Source organism: Moschus berezovskii, chromosome 8, assembly GCF_049115385.1.
Source record: "Moschus berezovskii isolate FMDL1 chromosome 8, NW_MosBer_1.0, whole genome shotgun sequence".
Classification (NCBI taxonomy): Eukaryota; Metazoa; Chordata; class Mammalia; order Artiodactyla; family Moschidae; genus Moschus; species Moschus berezovskii.
In genome coordinates this window covers 102,959,894-102,979,461 of record NC_142467.1, presented here as the reverse complement: position 1 = coordinate 102,979,461, position 19,568 = coordinate 102,959,894, and the positions used below count along the sequence as shown (strand labels likewise).

The window sequence follows — 19,568 nt, the reverse complement described above, 5'->3', positions numbered from 1 at the left end:
GCAAGATAATTATGATGGTATGATCACTCACCTAGAGCCAGACACCTTGGAATGTGAATCAAGGGGGCCTTAGAAAGCATAACTACGAACAAAGATAGTGGAGGTGATGGAATTCCAGTTGAGCTATTTCAAATCCTGAAAGATGATGCTGTGAAAGTGCTGCACTCAATATGCCAGCAAATTTGGAAAACTCAGCAGTGGCCACAGGACTGGAAAAAGTCAGTCTTCATTCCAATCCCAAAGAAAGGCAATGACAAAGAATGCTCAAACTACCGCACAATTGCACTAATCTCACACATCCAGGGTTGGGAGAGTATAAAAATGAAAAAGGGAAAAACTCTTAAATACTAGTGCTATCACAAAACTTAAAAGCAAGTTACATAAATTTCATAAAGAAGTTGAAATAGAAACTGCAAGGAAAATAAAAGAGGCATATTCCATTGCCACAGCTGGATCAAATTTGGCTCAGGATTTGAGCTGTTATCATGGGCATTTCTTAAGCCCTAGGATAATAGATTCTTTCATAGATTTCTTCACAAAGAGTATTTTCAGAGCCCTCTTTAAGTCTTTATTTTTCAGACTGTAGATGAAGAGGTTCAGCACGGGCGTGACCACAGTGTACATCATTGAGGCTGTTGCTTTTGAATGTGAACTGTGGGTAGTAGCAGAGAGAAGGGACACACCTATGCCTCTCCAAAAAAGTAGGGAGACACATGAGAGGTGAGATGCACAGGTGGAAAATGCTTTGTACTTTCCCCTAAGCTGACGAGATTTCATGTATGGCAGAAACTATCTTAGAGTAGGAGTAAAGGATACACAAGAGGGGACCACCAGCCAGCAACAGAGGTATAAAATACATTACTGCTTTATCAAGAAAGATGACAGACCTGGCAGGTTGGATCATCTGATTGAACTTACAGAAAAAGTGAGGGGATGTACAGACAGACAGTGGCAACACCATTATGCTTTCCAGCAAGGCATGACTGATGACCCAGGACAATAACACCAGCAGTGCACAGAACCAGGGGTTCATGTTGACGATGCAGTGCAGGGGGTGACAGATAGCCACAAAGTGGTCATAGGCCATCACGGTCAAGAGAAAGATATGCAATCCTACAAAAAGTGTGAAAAAATATAATTGAGTTATGCAGCCTTCATAGGTGATAGCTTGGTTCTGTGTCTGGAGGCTCCACAGCAACTTTGAGATGGTGGTGATGAAGCAGGTGTCTACAAAGGACAAGTTGGAGAGGAAGAAGTACATGGGGGTGTGGATGTGGGGGTCTGAGCTGATGCCTGGATGAAGAGCAGGTTTCCAAACACAGTGATTAGGTACACAGAGAGGAAAAGTCCAAATGTGAAAGGTTGCAATTTAAATTTGGAAGAAATTCTGAGACTCCTGTTATGTTCCTTGGTGTCATGTGTTGGAGGTGACTGCAAGGAAAGGGTGACTGCAAATGACTGATTATGGTACAATCAGACTTCACTTGCATTGATGAAAGGCCAACTATTTCTATTTTGCTGTAAAAAAAAAAAGTTTATTTCAATATTTTGTTCATGGATTTGGCAATGTGTACAGGGTTTTGTACATGGGCTAAATCATGGCATCTGGTCCCATCACTTCATGGGAAATAGATGGGGAAACAGTGGACACTGCAGATGGTGACTGCAGCCATGAAATTAAAAGACACTTACTCCTTGGAAGGAAAGCTATGACCAACCTAGATAGCCTATTAAAAGCAGAGACATTATTTTACCAACGAAAGTTCATCTAGTCAGGGCTATGGTTTTTCCAGTGGTCATATATGGATGTGAGAGTTAGACTGTGAAGAAAGCTGAGCACCAAAGAATTGATGCTTTTGAATTGTGGTGCTGGAGAAGACTTTTGAGAGTCCCTTGGATTTCAAGGAGATCCAATCAGTCAATCCTAAAGGAGATCAATCCTGGGTGTTCATTGGAAGGACTGATGCTGAGGCTGAAACTCCAGTACGCTGGCCACCTCATGCGAAGAGTTGACTCATTGGAAAAGATCTTGATGTTGGGAGGGATTGGGGGCAGGAGGAGAAGCAGACGACAGAGGATGAGATGGCTGGATGGTATCACCAACTCGATGCACATGAGTTTGGGTAAACTCCAGGAGTTGGTGATGGACAGGGAGGCCTGGCATGCTGCGATTCATGGGTTTGCAAAGAGTCAGACACAACTGAGCAACTGAACTGAACTAATAGGGTTTTGTTAAACAAAATCTCCTAAAATACCATCATGAAGAAAGACTATCTCAAATAAAACATATATATACACACACGACTGAGCGACTGAACTGACTGACTGATACACACACACACACATGGCAACCATAAGTTAATTCTCTATATCTGTGAGTCTGTTTCTGTTTTGTAAATTCGTTTGTAACATTTCTTTTTCATTTCCACATAATAGGGATGCTATATTTCTCTTTCTCTGTCTGACTTTCTTCACTCAGAATGACAATCTGCAGGTCCATTCATGTTGCTGCAAACAGCATTATTTCATTCTTTTTCATTCATCTTAAGGAATAATGGATGTGGAAAGTAATTGGAAATATGCAAAAGTGTTATTTATTTGCATGAAAACATTCCTTTTCATTTCTGTTTAAGGCAAGGATTTGCCAGTGAAGCATATTTAAGTGATCACTAAATGCCTTCAGTTAAAAAAATAAAACAGAACACTGAAGAGTGTGTAAGATACCTGAAAGAGATTTTACCACATAAAATTTTAAATGCTCACACATTCTTCACAAATAATTGTATACATATATGACATATTTACGGGTGAATGCAATCTTGATTGTAATAAGCCAGTTCTTAGTTTGAAGGAATACAATAAAATACAGGAGCAAAAAGATGATGAATTTCCTATTGAAAGCAAACAACTTTAACAGTCAGTTTTAAATGAGGAAGTAATAGACTAATGAATCTACATATATATTTAATCTTATTGGTAATGATATAATTACAGAGTAAGCTTGTTGGCATACTAATTTCCACATAATAAAAGCTTTTAAATTTTAATATTAAGAGGCAGGAGCTACTGTGGAATGTATGTCTCGTGAACTGCTGTTGCAGGAAAATGTTTGCTAGCATTCCTTTATCTGGATTTTACTCATTATAGCAAAATATGCTTCTTCTTAGAAAAACATCCTACATCACTGTACATCTCCCCATAGCTAGTACCTTATATCTCTACTTCAGTTAATTTCAAAGGTCCTTGTACTTATGGACATAAGTTCTTTTACTAAAAACACTTTGTACCTCTCCTTCCCTCTTCTAATTGGGCTTCCATGTCCATCATTTAATGGTCAACGTTGACCCTTATATTGTTGAGTTCACTATTCATTTCTATTTTCAGCATCATGAAATAATCCATTATTCAGTCAAGACAACAAGCAACTGCAATAATCATGGCTCTGGGTTTAGTCTACATTGGCACTCAGGTGAATTCAGGTCAATGTTCTTGGCTGTCATTCCCTCTGACCATCTCTTGCAGTATTTACTGGGCTCTTGGACTCAAGAAACACCTGGGAGGAGTTTCTGACAGCAAGGTCTCAACATATGTGTCCCAACTCCACTCGGATGGCTGGTGATGGAGACAGAGGCTCTGTCTATAGACTAGATTGTGGAGTCAGGCATTGGCCCCCCAAATAGAGTTTTGACTCTGCAAGTACCAACCATGCCGCAATCTAGTCCAAGGTTGCAAAGGCTGAGGGACTGCTGCACAAGAAATATTTGTGGCTCCTTATGTCTGCTAGCCAGCATGTTTCCCTGTTGTAACTACTACCTCTAATAATTGATTTCCCTGTGGGACAGTGGTCTGGACAGATAGGAAAAGTTTCCCGCTCATACTCTGTGTCTGAGATTCAATGTTACAAGCCAGATGAATTCAGTATTCAGTGTTTATTGCTTCTTTAATAATTTAACCTGTCTTCCAGAGGGATAAACCTTAAGATCCCAACACCTCACCCCATCCCTGAGTTCAGGTTTTCTCCAGTCTAAGCTTGAGGATTCTGTCTTGGTTAGATTCCTAATCAAGGAACTGACTTCACTCCTGGTGAGTCATAGCCTTTTGATTCTAGAGAAAATTAGAATTTGCATCTTCAAAAGTGGGTTTTGATTCTTTAATATAAAACCTTGGACAATGTAGTGCTTGGATTTATGAGAGTTTGGCCAAAGCAGTTAGGAGCTTCATACTTACAACACCAATTGAGAGCTGCCAGTTAGTCCCTCATTAGAAAACGTTTGTTATAAGAAGAGCCAGAGGGATGGGATGAGGAGGGAGGTGGAAGGGAGTTTCAGGATGGGGAACACATGTACACCCGGGGCAGATTCATGTCAATGTATGGCAAAACCAATACAATAATGTCAAGTAATTAGCCTCCAATTAAAATAAATAAATTTTTTAAAAAAGAAGTGTATGGATTTTAAGACCATATAGGGACTGCATAACTTAATTTTTAGAAAACTCCATTCTATGAGGTGATACTATTCCAAACTCCATTCTCATTGCAGAAATGGGTTCATGGAAATTAGTGATCTGCACATTATAATCTGAATAAGGAAAGGGACCTTTTTTTGGAATTCTTTCAGGTTGTTTCCGGTTTTCAAACTGTGGTCCATCTCAGAGATGCCTTTGCCACCTGTGATATTTGGTTATATTGAAGGGATGCTGCTAAACTTCTACAATGCCCAGGACAACACCCAGCACAAAGAATGATCCTACTACAACAGGTCAGAAAGTGAGAAAATGAGTAAACCTATTCTAGACCAGGACTTTCCCCTCATCACTGTGCATACCAGTCACCCAGACACTAGTTCATATGCAGTTTCTGATCAGCAGGTCTTGCCTGGTGAGTCAAGAGGTTCCTGAATGCTGTTCATGGTGCAGATACTGTACTGTGGCCATTTTTGAGTGAGCAAGGCTGTGGTTTTATTTTAGAATCTTGCATGTAGTTTTGCATTTTCTCCACTCCAAATTGTCTTCACCTGAGATTTTGAATGAAAAGTGTAAGCATTCACTCCAGATGTGTGATCAATTCTATCTTTTTTTTATACCAGGACCCATGTATCACACCAAATAATTTACTTCTGAAAAGTCCAAAATGCTATTTTTCAAAGAAGATCAATTGTATATGTGTATATATACACACACACACACTCAGTTATACATGACTCTTTAAACCACATGGACTGTAGCCTGGCAGGCTCCTTTGCCCATGGAGTTTTCCAGGCAAGAATACTAGAGTGGATACCCATTCCCTTCGCCAGGGAATCTTCCTGACTCAGGGATCGAACCTGCATCTCCTGCATTGTCAGGCAGATCTTTACCACTGAGCCACCATGGAAGCCCAAAAGTCCTTGACTTTGTTTTATGACTAAGCTATTATTACTTTGTCTTACTTGACTGCTTTCCTTTGATTCTGCATTTTCACACTTCTGTGATTAAATCTGGTCTTTGGAGCTCAGGGAAGACTAAGAGGCTAAACTTTTCAACACACAAGATGAAGGAGACACAGGAGGGTCTATCTCTAGGAAGACTCCACAAGGTTCTGCTCAGTTTCACAACAACTAACTGATAGAATAATAAAACTGAATTGAATTGAAGGTAATTGTAATAGTCTCATTCTGTTTGCTTGAAGCATTTGTTTTGATACATGAAGATAACTGTCATGACTACTTCTGCAATTCACCTTTATTTTATATAAAATATGAAATCAAAAAATGAAACAGTGACTTCATTGCTATCCCTTTGAGGTCATGTGGAGAGGGTGAAGAATATGTATGTTTGCACAACAGAATTCCAAGCTTTCCAGGGACTCATCCTTTCATTATGGGGATGATATATAATGGTTGATATTAATACCATTCATTCTCTACCCTTTAGTGGTTTTGAGAAAATTCTGAGGAGTGGGAGATATTTCATTTTGAGGAATGGCATATTTTGTGGAGGCAGTGGAAATTTCAAACAGACACAAGAAAATAATTTAATAAAAACCAAAACATGCCTACAGTCCTTCAGCTCAATGAATATACCTTTTAAATGAACACTAATAGTCCATATGTTAATGAGTATATGAGCTGCATAAAAAATACATCTTTCTCATAGATTTAATATTTTGTCTCACCATACTTAGGTTTAACCCTACTCTAGGGCGTTGAGTGCTTAGTTCCTCTGCCGTGTCCTATTCTTTGTGACCCTATGGACCCAACCCCCCAGGCTTCTCTGTCCATGGGATTTTCCAGGTAAGACTATTGGAGTGTGTTTCCATTTACTTCTCCAAAGGATATTCCAGATCCAGGAATCAAACCCGTATCTCATCTCCTGCATTGGCACGTGGGTTCTTTATAACTAGCATCACCTGGAAAGTCCACTCTAAAGGCTTGCTATATCTATTTATTTCTTTATAGGTGACTTCAGAGTAGACTCCACTTGGAGATGTATTTTATTGTCAATGGCTAATTGCTAATGACTGTGGTAGACCAAGTAGAGAAAAGGTTGTACAGAAGACCAAGAGCCTAGTGAGTAAAATGCCCTTGACTAGTGACAACAAGCAGTATTTTAAGTTTGAGTTACCAAAAAGAGCATTAAGGTAGTGATATGTGCAGAATGATTTTCACAAAAGTGAGAAACTGTCATCTCAGATTTTCTTGCCAGGAAGTATTTTCCCAACTTATGGGAAAGGTATGCATCATGACTATTTCTTTTAATCAGACAAAATGAAAAATACTCAATATGGCCTATTTTATTTTACAGGAAATAATTATTAAGTGATCCATAGGGACGCCTAAAATAAATGTGTGTATTTTCAAATATTTCACCTCCAAGATTGAAAATGCAATTGCAAGAGTATGAAAATGAAAAAGGGAAAAATCAAGGATATCAGAAATATCACCAAATACATAAATTGCATAAAGTCAAGAGCAAAATAGAAATGCCAAAGAAAATAGAAGAGGCAATGCTCTACTTCCACAATTTGATCAAAGACTGACAACAATGACCTTAGGTTTTGAGCTGAGGTCAAAATGCCCTATTTTATTTTACAGTCACCTTTTCAAAGAGTATTTTCAGACCCCTCTTTAAGTCTCTATTTCTCAGGCTGTAGATGAAGGGGTTCAGCATCGGTGTGATCACAATGTACATCACCGAGGCTCTTGCACTTGAGTGTGAGCTGTGGGTAACAGCAGAGCTAAGGTACACGCCTAAACCCGTACAATAAAATAAGGAGACAACTGAGAGGTGAGATGCACAGGTGGAGAATGCTTTATACTTCCCCTGAGCTGATGACATTCCTTGTATGGAGGAAACTATCTTAGAATAAGAGTAAAAGATACCAGTGAGGGGACCACCCGCCAGCAGCAGAGCTACAGAATACATCACCATGTTATTGAGAAGGGTGTCAGAACAGGCAAGTTGGATCATCTGATTGAGTTCACAGAAAAAGTAGGGGATTTCTAAGACTGTGCAGAAAGCCAGATGCAACACCATCAAGCTTTCTAACAAGGAATGCAGGACACTGATGACCCAGGACAGCAGCACCAACCGTTCACAGAGCTGGGGGTTCATGATGACCGTGTAGTGCAGGGGGTGGCAGATGGCCATGAAGCGGTCATAGGCCATCACGGTCAGCAGTAAAATGTCTAGTACTACAAAAAGTGTGAAAAAATATACCTGTGTGATGCAGCCTTCAAATGTTATAACTTTGCTCTGGGTTTCGATATTCCATAGCATCTTTGGGATGGTGGTGGAGGTGAAGCAGATGTCTATAAAGGACAGGTTGGAGAGGAAGAAGTACATGGGGGTGTGGAGGTGGGGGCCTGAGCTGACGGCCAGGATGATGAGCAGGTTTCCAAACACAGTAATCAAGTACATGGTGAGGAAAAGCCCAAATGTGAGAGGCTGCAGTTCTGGTTGCTCTGAAAATCCCAGAAGATGAAATTCGGAAACCCTCGTTAGGTTTTTTGGTTCCATTTGGTGAAGGTGACTACCAGGAAAGGGGCAAAGTAAAAAGACTCATTTTCACACAAATGGGCACTACTCACATGGTTGAATTGCTGTCTTTCTTTTATATTTTTCCATAAAAATATTAACTTCAAAATTTTGTTCATAGATTTTGTGCACTTTAGGGAACCACTTGAGTCATCTCTAATTAGCAAACGTGTGCAATTATCAGTGTTTTCACCAAAGTGTCATGTATTCAAGTTTTAATGAAAAATTCTTTCATGCATCTTAAAAATATAAATTGAATAGTGACAAAGTCTCAATCTTGTCATTGCAGCGAATGTAGGGTGCTGAAAACAAAAGCTCCTAAGATCCCATTTTGGTGACAGAATATAAGCCAACAAAAATTATATCGCGTGTCAGATGGTGGCAAGCGTTATGAAGCATAAAAAAGAGACATGATGTAGAAAGTCAAAAGGGAGTATGATTTTCACGTTTGTTTAGGTAAGATCGATGAACAAGGTGCTATTAGAACAGAGACCTCAAGGATGACAGAACTAGGGCCATGAGCATACTTGGGGCAGTATCTTGGCAAGGCAGCAGCTTATTTGAAGGTCCTGAGGAAGGTGCTCATTTAAGATGTTCCAGTCCAGAAAAGGAAGCCAGTCTGGGACATCAGCAGGAGGGAGAGTAAGGAGAGATGGTGTCAGAAGATGTTGAGGAACAAGGGGGTCTCCCTCCTGCCACTGAAACATTAAGTCACAAGGGGTTCTTCATCCATGTTTTTTACCTTCTGCACTTTGTGAAACTCAATATTAATAAAGCCATATTAGAGACAATTAATGGAAAATCCAAAACCAAATTCTAAAGAAAAGGTTATGATAATTATAACTTATATCTCTAATTCAATTTTTTATAACAAGACATTGAAAGAGATAATACCAGAGCAAGTTGTTATAATATGAGATGGAAGCACTAAGTTAGAATTTCCTCTTACTTAGAAACATACGGATTCCAATATGCATGTGGAAGATAAGGGTGACATTTATTCAAATGTAAAGAAGAGAAGTTTTCAAATGGAGGCTGAACATGACGCAACTTTTAGTATACATTTAGAGTGAAAGGACCATGTGGAATAAGAGATGTGGAAGTAGTTCAAAATATGCAAAAATGTGATGTATTTGCACAACATAGGAAGAAGAACATTCCTTTTCATTTATGTTTAAGCAAGGATTTGCAAGTGAAGTATATTTGAGTGATGGCTCAATTCCATCAGTTAAAAAAATATTGGAGAGAGCATAAGATGACTGACACAGATTTTACCACACAAAATTTTAATTTCTCAGAAATTCTGCAAAAATAATTGTATACATTATGACATATCTAAGGGCAAACAGCAATCTTGACAATAAAAATCCAATTCCTAGTTTGAAAGCATATAATAATTTAAAAAAATTATTGGGGCAGCAAAAATATGTTGAATTTCCTATATGAAAGCAAAGAACATGACTGATCAGTTTATTTTTTGTCGTTGTTGTTCTTTTTTCCTTCAGTTGATGCTACTTTCAATAGCATCAAAGATTTATTTAAAATGAGGCAGTAATGGGTTAACGATTCTACCAGATCAAACCAGTCAATCCTAAAGGAAATCAGTCCTGAATATTCATTGGAAAGACTGATGCTGAAGCTGGAGCTTCACTACTTTGGCCACCTGATGCGAAGAGCTGACTCACTGGAAAAGACCACTATGCTGGGAAAGATTGAAGGCAAGAGAAGGGAACAACAGAGGATGAGATGGTTGGATGGCATCACCAACTTGATGGACATGAATCTGAGCAAGCTCAGGGATAGACAGGGATGCCTGGCATGCTGCATCTCATGTGGTCACAAAGAGTCAGACACGACTGAGCAACTGAACTGAACTGAATGATTCAACACATATATTTAATATTATACATAATGAAATAATTTCAGGGTAAGCTCTTTGGCATACAATTTTGATGTAATTTTTTTTATTTTAATATTAAGAGAGTAGAAACACTGAAATGTATGCCTCATCAAGAGCAGTTGCAGGGGAAATGTTTGCCAGAATTCTAGGTCTCGATCTTATTCACCATAGTTAAATATGCTTCTGCTAGAAAAAACATGCTACATCACTGTACATCCCTCCAAAGCTAATACCCTATAACTCTACTTCAGTTAATGACAGATGTACTTGGACTTTAGGTTCTACTTTGACTGAAAGCATTTTGCACACCCCACTCCCTCTTCTAACTGAGCTTCTCTGTCCATCATTTAATGGTCAACATTGACCGTTGCATTGTAAAGCTCAGCACTCACTTCTTTTTTCAGCATCATGAAATAATACATTAATTTATCAGTCAAGACAACAAACAAACTCAGTGTTTATGGCTCTGATTTAGTCTGCATTGGCTCTCATACGAACTCAGGTGAATGTTCTTGGCTGCCATTCCCTTTGACCATATCTTGCAGTATTTACTGAGCTCCTGGACTCAGCTGGGTAGAGTTTCTAAGAGGAAAGTCTCAAATAGATGTCCCAACTCCTCTTGGATGGTTGATGATGGAGATAGAAACTCTCTACAGATAAGACAGTGGGATAGAGTCAAGCATTGGTCCTCCAACTAGAGTTCTGACTCTGCAAGAATCAACCAGGCCCCAATCTAGTCCAAGGCTCCACAGGCAGAGGGATTGCAGCACAGAAATATTTATGACTTTTTATGTCTGCTCATTAGCATGAGTCCTTTTTGTAACTACCACCTCTAATAACTGATTTCCCTGAGGGACACTGGTCTGGTCAGATAGGAAGAGTTCCCTGCTCATACTCTGTGTTTAGGATACAGAGTATGTAGTTTTACAATTTCTGCACACCAAAATGTCTTCACCTGAATTTTTGAATGAAAGTGTATGCATTTATTCCAGAGGTATGAACAATTTTAATTTTTTAATGCAAGGACACATGAATCACAGCAAATAATATACATCTGAAAAAGTTTGAATTGGTATTTTCAAAGAAAATTTATATTTTCAAATATTTAAAATAAAAACAATGTAAAAGGTATTTAATAAATTAAAAGGTATTATTGTTGTTTCATTGTTAAGTCGTTTCTGACTCTTTGCAACCCCGTGGCCTTCCAGGTTCCTCCGTTCATGGGATTTCCCAGGCAAGAATACTGGAGTGGGTTACTTCTATATTGTAAATTACTTGTCAATTTATACCCATAATCTTGATAGGAATGTAAATTGGTGCAGCTATCATGTAAAAGAGTAGGGAGACTGCTCAAAAAATTAAGCATAAAACTACCTTATGATACAGCTATTCCAATTGGAGTATTTATCCTAAAAATACAAAAACACAAATTTGAAAAGATATATGCAACCCTAAGTCCATCACACCATTATTTTCAATAGCCAAGTATGGAAACAACCTAAGTGTCCATCAATGAATGAATGGATATAAAGAAGGCATGTATGTATATAAAATGTAATGCTACACAGTTATACAAAAATGATGAAATCTTGAAGGAAGAGAATAAGAAGGCAGAGTAAGAGGATGTGGAGCCCACCTTGCCCACAAACACACCAAAAATAATCTACACGTGACATATACACACAACTGAGCTTAAAATAGATAGCTAATAAGGACCTATTGTATAGCACAGGGAATTCTATTCAATACCCTGTAATGGCTTACATGGGAAAAGAAGCTAAAAAAAGCTGATATAACTACATGTATTACAGATTCTCTTCTCTGTACCCCTGAAACTAACCCAGCAATATAAATCAATTATACCAGAGTAAAAATTTTTAAAAAGTAGTTGCATAAATAAAAACATGTGATAAAGTTCAACATCCATTTATGATATAACATTCCTCATCAAAGTGGATCTAGAGGGAACATATCTCAATAAATAATGGCATTTATGATATAAACACAAGCAACCTCATATTTTACAGTGAAAAGTTGAAAGCAATTCCTATAAATTTAGGAACAAGACAAGGATGTCTACTCTCTCTGCTTCCAAGATTCACTCCTAATAATTCAAAATACCGACAACATTGTCCACAGAAATAGAATTAATATTCCTAAAATTCAGGGCATCCCTGGTGGCTCAGATGGTAAAGAATCAGCCTGCAATCACGATTGCAGACTGGTATTGCAGGTTCATCAACCCCTGGGTCAGGAAGATTCTCTGGAGTAGGAAATGGCTACCCACTCCAGTATTCATATCTAGGAAATCCCATGGCTAGAGGAGCCCTGGCAGGTTACAGTGCATGGGGTTGCAAAGAGATGGACACACCTGAGGGACTATCACACATACGTGCCTAAAATTCATATGGAACCACAAAAGAACCTGAATAGCCAAAGCAATTGCAAAACAAAATCAACCAACCAACCAAACAACCCCCTTCCCTGCCATGACAACAAAGCTGGGCTTATCTTTCTCCTAAACTTCAGACTATACTGCAAAGCTACAGTCATCAAAATGGCATGGTACAGACACAAACAATCAATGGAACAGAATAAAGAGCCAAGAAATAAAGCACACGTTTATGGCCGATTAACCCATGACAAAGAAGGAAAGAATAAAAAAAAAAAAAGACTCTTTCACAAGTGATCCTAATAAAACTGGACAGCTATGTATAGAGAATTAGATTAAAATATTTCTCACACCATATGCAAAAATAAACACAAATGGATTAAAGACTTAAATGTAAGACTGGAAACAATAAAAATCATAGAAGATAATTAGGTAGACCTGTCTTTGAGATAAATAATAGCAGTATTTTTTTGATCAGTCTCCTAAAACAAAGGAAATAAAAGCAAAAATAAACAAACGTGACCCAATTAGACTTGAAAGCTTTTGCAAAGCACAGAAAGCCATTGAGAGCTTATTGATACAACAATCAAAATAAACAAATGTGAAGGCAATTGTAAAAATCTGCGACTTCTTATTTTGGGCATTTACATCAATATTTGAGACAGCATTCATGCTCATTCTATTTTTCAAATAACTTCAAAAAACTGTATTAACATGTGATCCTATTCAGGTTACTTTCCAGGAAACCAGGGGAAATTGTAATAAAATAAATACTTGTGGAGAAAAATAGGTAAGCCAAATTAAAAACTGGGCAAGAATTCAACCTCTCTTGTTAGTTTCCCTTTGATCACAATAATGGAAGATGTCTCTGATTATAATGAGGATTTTAATGGATGATGTTCAAATGTACATTCATTGTTTCTTTTATTATTATGGCTAACTTTAGAAAAAAGTGAGATATTTATAATCAAAGATCTCTTCCATTATTATGATCAAAGGGCAACTGACAAGAGAGGTTGAATTCTTGCCCAGTTTGTAATTCAGGCTTACCTAGAGCTATGGAAAGATGCATGAGTGGGAAGTACTGTAAATTTTCAAGGGGAAACAGGAATATAATATAGCACTTCTCCTAGATATAATTGAGTTCCTTTCCAAGAGTGTATTCTTCAGTCCAATTTGTTCATAAGTCCAACAAAGTTGGCCTAGGTACCCAAATAACACAATCAGTTACATGGTACTATAATCAGGTTCCCTGAAGAAATGGCAACCCATTCCAGTATTCTTGCCTGGGAAATCCCATGGAGACAAGAACCTGGTAGTCTACAATCCACTGGGTCACAAAGAGTCAAACATGACTGAGCGACTAAGCCACAGCCATCACTGTAATAAGTTTATACTACTTTTCACACAAATAACACATAAAAACAAGTACAAAACATAAAGAAACCGTTCTTAATCTTACCGTATAGTGCCTTGAAAAGTACAGTGTAGAGTACAACAGCTGGCATATGGGGGTTGGCATTGAGTGAACAGACAAGAATTATTAACTGGGGGAGGGAGAGGAGATGGCAGATGGCAGAGATGAAGGATCACTAGCAGTAGGAGATGGAAGCGGAAATTCCACTCATGCCTGATGCTGATGGCACAGGTTCTGGTTCCTTGCTGGATTCCTTTCATCTACCCTCTTAAAAAAAACTTCCCAATAGCTCCTGGGATACTCTGGTAGCTCAGTTGGTAAACAATCCACCTGCAGTGCAAGAGACCCTGGTTCAATTCCTGGGTCAGGAAGTTCCCTAGGAGACAGGATAGACTACCCACTCCAGTATTCTCTGCCTTCCCTGGTGGCTCAGATAGTAAAAAAGTAAAAAGAAAATCCATCTGCAATGCAGGAGACCTGGGTTCGATCCCTGGGTTGGGAAGATCCCCTGGAGGAGGGCATGGTGACCCATTCCAGTATTCTTGCCTGGAGAATTCCATGAACACACTAGCCTGGTGGCTACAGTCCATGTGGTCGCAAGGAGTTGGACACGACTGAGAGACTAAGCCCTTGAAAAATCAGTCTGCTGATGTCTTAATGTAGTTTTTTCTCCCATCAGAGATGACACAGCAGCACTGGACTGCATTCTGAACGGCTGCTGCACACTTCGTGTGCCATTCTGCAAGCAGGTCCTGTGCCTCATTTGTTCTTACTGTTCGGCTGCTCAGTCACGTCCAACTCTGTGAGACCCAATGGACTGCAGCATACCAGGCTTCCCCATCCATCACCACCTCCCAGTTTGCTCAGACTCATGTCTATTGAGTCAGTGATGCCATCCAACCATCTCATCCTCTGTCTCCCCTTCTCCTGCCTCAATCTTTTCCAGCATCATGATATTTTCCAATGAGTTGACTCTTCTCATCAAGTGCCCTCTCAAATAAAGAAACCCCCCAGCTATTTCCTGTGTCCTGGATCTCTCCTGTTCTTCAGTTACATCTTCTCCCTCTGTCTCTCTTATTAGTTTTGCTGGTTCTCCAATTCCTTCTTTTCACCTCGCTCCACTGTCTCAATATTTTCTTTTCCATCATTATTACTTGGTGCTTCTTAGCTGTACGAGCAATATCACCACAGCTTTTATGCTTGCTTCCAGACATCCCGGGCTTGAAATATATAGAGTACTACTCTACGTTGGAGAATACTCTACACAAACACACACACACACACACACAGTATGTCACCTAAAAGATCTTTTGGTCAAAAAGACCATGTGTATATATGTATATATATATATATATATATATATATATATATATATATATATATATAAATAATTGCTTGGGATGACATGTGTCATTTAAGAAGCAGTTATTTTTAATAAATCTATGATGCCCCATCAAAGAATAGAATCTCCAAACGTTTTGACCCAAAGGTAGGAAAATTTTGAAGTAGGAAAAAATAAAAACTGCCTATATGTAAAACTAAGGAAAACACTTAATAAGGAGAGTTCCTAAAATTGCATAAAGATGCTGAATCCGAAGATGAAAAGAAAAATGAAAATCCCAGGAAACAAATAGGAGAAAATTTTACTTCATAATGATCAAAGATTCATAGTTTCTTGTTCTGAGTCTTTGAGTTATGCAATCCAGGGGATTAGGATATTGGGCCTTTTAACCTTGGCATAAAGTAGAATCTCTTTAGAGCCCCTTGTATATCTTGATTTCTCAGACTGTAGATGAAGGGGTTGAGCATGGGTGTGACCACAGTGTACATCACCAAGGAATTTGTACTTGAATGTGAGCTGTGGGTAACAGCAGAGCTAAGGTAAACTCCTAAGGCTGTAAAATAAAATAGGGAGACAACCAAGAGGTGGGACACACAGGTAGAAAATGCTTTATATTTCCCTTGAGCTGATGTGATTTTGCATATGCAGGAAACTATTTTAGAGTAGGAGTAAAGGATACCAGCAAAAGGACCAACACCCATCAGGACAGCTACAAAATACATCACTATGTTATTAAGAAAGTTGTCAGAAATGGCAAGTTGTACCATCTCACTGAGTTCACAAAAAAAGTGGGACATTTGCATTTCTGGACAGAAGGACAATCGCAGCACCATTAAGCTGTGTAGTAAGGAATACAAGGCAATCAGCACCCAGGATATCAGAACCAGGAATGCACAGAGGTAAGGGCTCATAATGACTGTGTAGTGCAAAGGGTGGCAGATGGTCACATACCGATCATAGACCATCACACTCAGGAGAATGTCATCTAATTCTGCAAAGAGAATGTAAAAATACATCTGGGCAATGCAGCCTTCATAAGTGATAACTTGGCTCTGTGTCTGGATGTTCCATAGCATCTTTGGGATGGTGGTGAAGGTGAAGCAGATGTCTACAAAGGACAGGTTGGAGAGGAAGAAGTACATGGGGGTGTGGAGGTGGGAGTCCGAGCTGACAACCAGGATGATGAGCAGGTTTCCAAACACAGTGATCAGGTACATGGAGAGAAAAAGCCCAAATATGAGGGACTGTAGTTCTGCTTCCTTTGAAAGTCCCAGAAGAAGAAATCGTGAAATTTGTGTAGTGTTACTTGGTTCCATGGGGTGGAGGTGAATACCAGGAAAAAGAAAAGTAATGACAATTTTCACTCATACTAATTCACATAACTGAAATACTGTAATTTCTATTTAGCCTTCAAGAAGTTGATGTTAATATTTTATTTGCAGATAAGTTCTCCTATAGAGTATGTGTGTATTTTGAGCCGCTTCATTTGTGTCCCACTCTGTGCAACCCCAAGGACCGTCACACCCCAGCCTCCGCTGTCTATGGGATTTCCCAAGAAAGAATTCTGGTGTGGGTTGCATGCCCTCCTCCAACGGTTATTTCCAACACAGGGATTGATCCTGCATCTCTTGAATGGGTGTTGCATTGCAGACAGATTCTAAACTACTGAGTCACTGCAGAAGCCCCTTGAAGCTATACTTCATTTCATTTCTGACTCGTAGTTTTTGTCCCATTTATCACATTTGCTAAGAGGTCATATATTCTAGAGTTTTAATGTGACATTCCTTCATTCTTTTGAGAAATATATATCTAGTGCTAACCATGTTCTAAACTACTGAGTCACTGCAGAAGCCCCTTGAAGCTATACTTCATTTCATTTCTGACTCGTAGTTTTTGTCCCATTTATCACATTTGCTAAGAGGTCATATATTCTAGAGTTTTAATGTGACATTCCTTCATTCTTTGAGAAATATATATCTAGTGCTAACCATGTTCCAAGAACATGGAGACAAGTAGAAAATGCTGAAAAACAAACCTCTAGCAACCCAAAGCGGAGAAGGCAATGGCAAGCCACTCCAGTCCTCTTGCCTAGAAAATCCCATGGACGGAGGAGCCTGGTAGGCGGCAGTCCATGGGGTCGCTACGAGTCAGACATGACTGAGCAACTTCACTTTCCCTTTTCACTTTCACACATTGGAGAAGGAAATGGCAACCCACTCCAGTGTTCTTGCCTGGAGAATCCCAGGGACGGGGGAGCCTGATGGGCTGCCGTCTATGGGGTCACACAGAGTCGGACACGACTGAAGTGACTTAGCAGCAGCAGCAGCAACCCAAAGATAGTGAATGAGGTTATGCTAATAAAATATGTCAGAATATGCGATAGATGCTATGATGAAACAAAGCCAGGTATAAAAGAAAGTGGTGGGAGGTGTTATTTTGCCCTCAGTGTTCAGGAAAGTCCAGCAAACTATTTGATGTTTGAACAGATTCCTAAAGAAACAGACAAGGAGCTAGAGTGATGTCAGAACTGTGTGCCTGGAAGAGGGAGTTGCCACCGCTAAGTTCCTGAGGAAGATGCTGTCCCACATGTTCAATAGCAAACAAGGAAGCCAGTGGGGCAGAGGGAAAAGCAGGAGGGGAGTGATTAGAGATGGTGTCAGGGATGCTGAGGAACAAGGTGGCCTTCCTGCTACAGCTGAACCTTCAGTCCACAGAGAATCCCTCCTTCCATGTGTTTCCTTGCACATTTTCAAATTGGCTAAAAAACCATCCTATGAATTATATCAGATTGGCTTCTTGGTTCAATCTGTTGCGCTGAATTTGTATATAAGTCATTTAGCGTATGGGTCCAGGTGTATCTGCTGTTAAGAACTGTTCTCCTTTTCAAGACAAAAGCGCAAACATACACACACACACACACACACACACACACACACAACATGTTCTGTGTTGAGTCACCATCATACATTGGTCACCCAGATTCACCCTCTTTAGGCTGTGAGTGCTTACAGCTTAGCGGGTCAGGTCTAATAATTATTTTCCAAAAGAATATATAATTTTTACTGTGAAATTCCAGTTTATAAACTTCTCATGGAACAATAAATGTGGGGTCCATTTTTGGTATAGTCAATTTCTGCTTAGTATTTAGTGAAGAATAAAATTTGTGAGAGTGAAAGAAACAGAGAGAAATGAAATGGATATATGGACATTAAGGGAAATAATATCCAATATACTCAGTGACTCCTGAGACAATGCAATAAAAAAGGTTTCTTTGCTTCATCAACATTCCAACTCCAGTGAAATCTCCTTAATATCTGGAAAAATGATAAAGAAAAATATCTTTTGTCCAAGAACATTAAAAAATGATATGACATGGAATATCTTACAGCTTGAATATCCCAAGAGGAAAAGAAAAAATTGGAATATAAGCTACCAATTCAATATCAGAAATAGACAAAATACAATAGAATTTGGATATGTTTTATATGAAGCATATAAAGCAGTAGAAGATTTCTTTTTCTTAAGGGCTTCCCCTATTTGTTTCCTCTTGTTCATAAATAAGATCCTTATACTTATTTTCTACTTCTACTGGAAGCATTTTGTGCCTCCTATTCCTTCTAAAGGGATTTTCTTGGTGGCTCAGAAAATAAAGAATATGCTTGTCAATGCAGGACACATAGGTTCAGTCCCTGGTCGAGAAGATCCCCTGGAGAAGGAAATGGCAGCTCACTCCAGCATTCTTGCCTGGGAAATCCCATGAACGAAGGAGCTGGGTGGATTACAGTCCATGGGGACACAAGAGTTGGAGCAACTCAGCGACTAAACCACTAACATCATTCCTTCTGAGCTTCTACGAATACCATTTAATTGACAAGATTGACACTTGCATTTTCAATTGCAATGCTCACTTTATTTTCAGACCATAAATAAGTGCATTAATATTGGGAAAACCAGAAAATGACCACAATGACCTCTGGCCTCTAGCTATGCAAGATTGGTCCTCAGGTGACCTCAAGTACACATTCCGGGCTTCCATCATCACTGACCCTCTCCTGTAGGGTCTGTGGAGTTCTCAAACTCACCTGTCTGCAGATTGAGAGAGAAAGTTTTCCCTGTAGAAGTCAAAATTCCTCCCTAAATGATTACTGATGCAGACAGAAATTTTGTCCCCAAATAAGAAAACAGGAAGTGATAAAAATCAAGCATTGGTTCCCAGACAGATGTAGAACTTCAAAAGCAAGAACCAGGTCCTCCCAAACCAAAGTGGCAGAGGCTGAGGGACTGCTGAAGAGGAGATATTTGGAGCTTCCTGTGTCAGCTCATTATACATGTTTCCTCTGATTACTCCATCCTCTAAATACATGATTTCCCATGGGAACATTTTTCTGGACAGAATGGATTTTTTTCCCCTGCTAATTCTCTGTTCCTAAGACACTGCATTATAAGTTAGGTGAATTCATTTTTTATTACTCTTTCCTCTTAATTCTCTTGATTCTAAATC

General features: G+C 39.1%; 2 protein-coding genes and 1 pseudogene across 2 annotated transcripts; all 3 read right to left on the bottom strand.

Moving 5' to 3' along the window:
* Positions 1–483: 483 nt before the first annotated feature.
* On the bottom strand, positions 484–1,261 carry LOC148777167 (olfactory receptor 7A10-like; annotated as a pseudogene).
* A 5,801-nt stretch (positions 1,262–7,062) lies between these two features.
* On the bottom strand, positions 7,063–8,016 carry LOC129558122 (olfactory receptor 7A17-like). Its single transcript, XM_088838398.1, has one exon. The coding sequence runs from the start codon at positions 7,996–7,998 to the stop codon at positions 7,063–7,065; it is 936 nt and encodes a 311-aa protein (XP_088694524.1). The 5' UTR covers positions 7,999–8,016.
* Positions 8,017–15,435: 7,419 nt separating this feature from the next.
* LOC129559310 (olfactory receptor-like protein OLF4) lies at positions 15,436–16,383 on the bottom strand. The gene has a single exon (XM_055430925.1). It carries the CDS (start codon positions 16,381–16,383, stop codon positions 15,436–15,438), a length of 948 nt encoding a protein of 315 aa, XP_055286900.1.
* Positions 16,384–19,568: the final 3,185 nt, after the last annotated feature.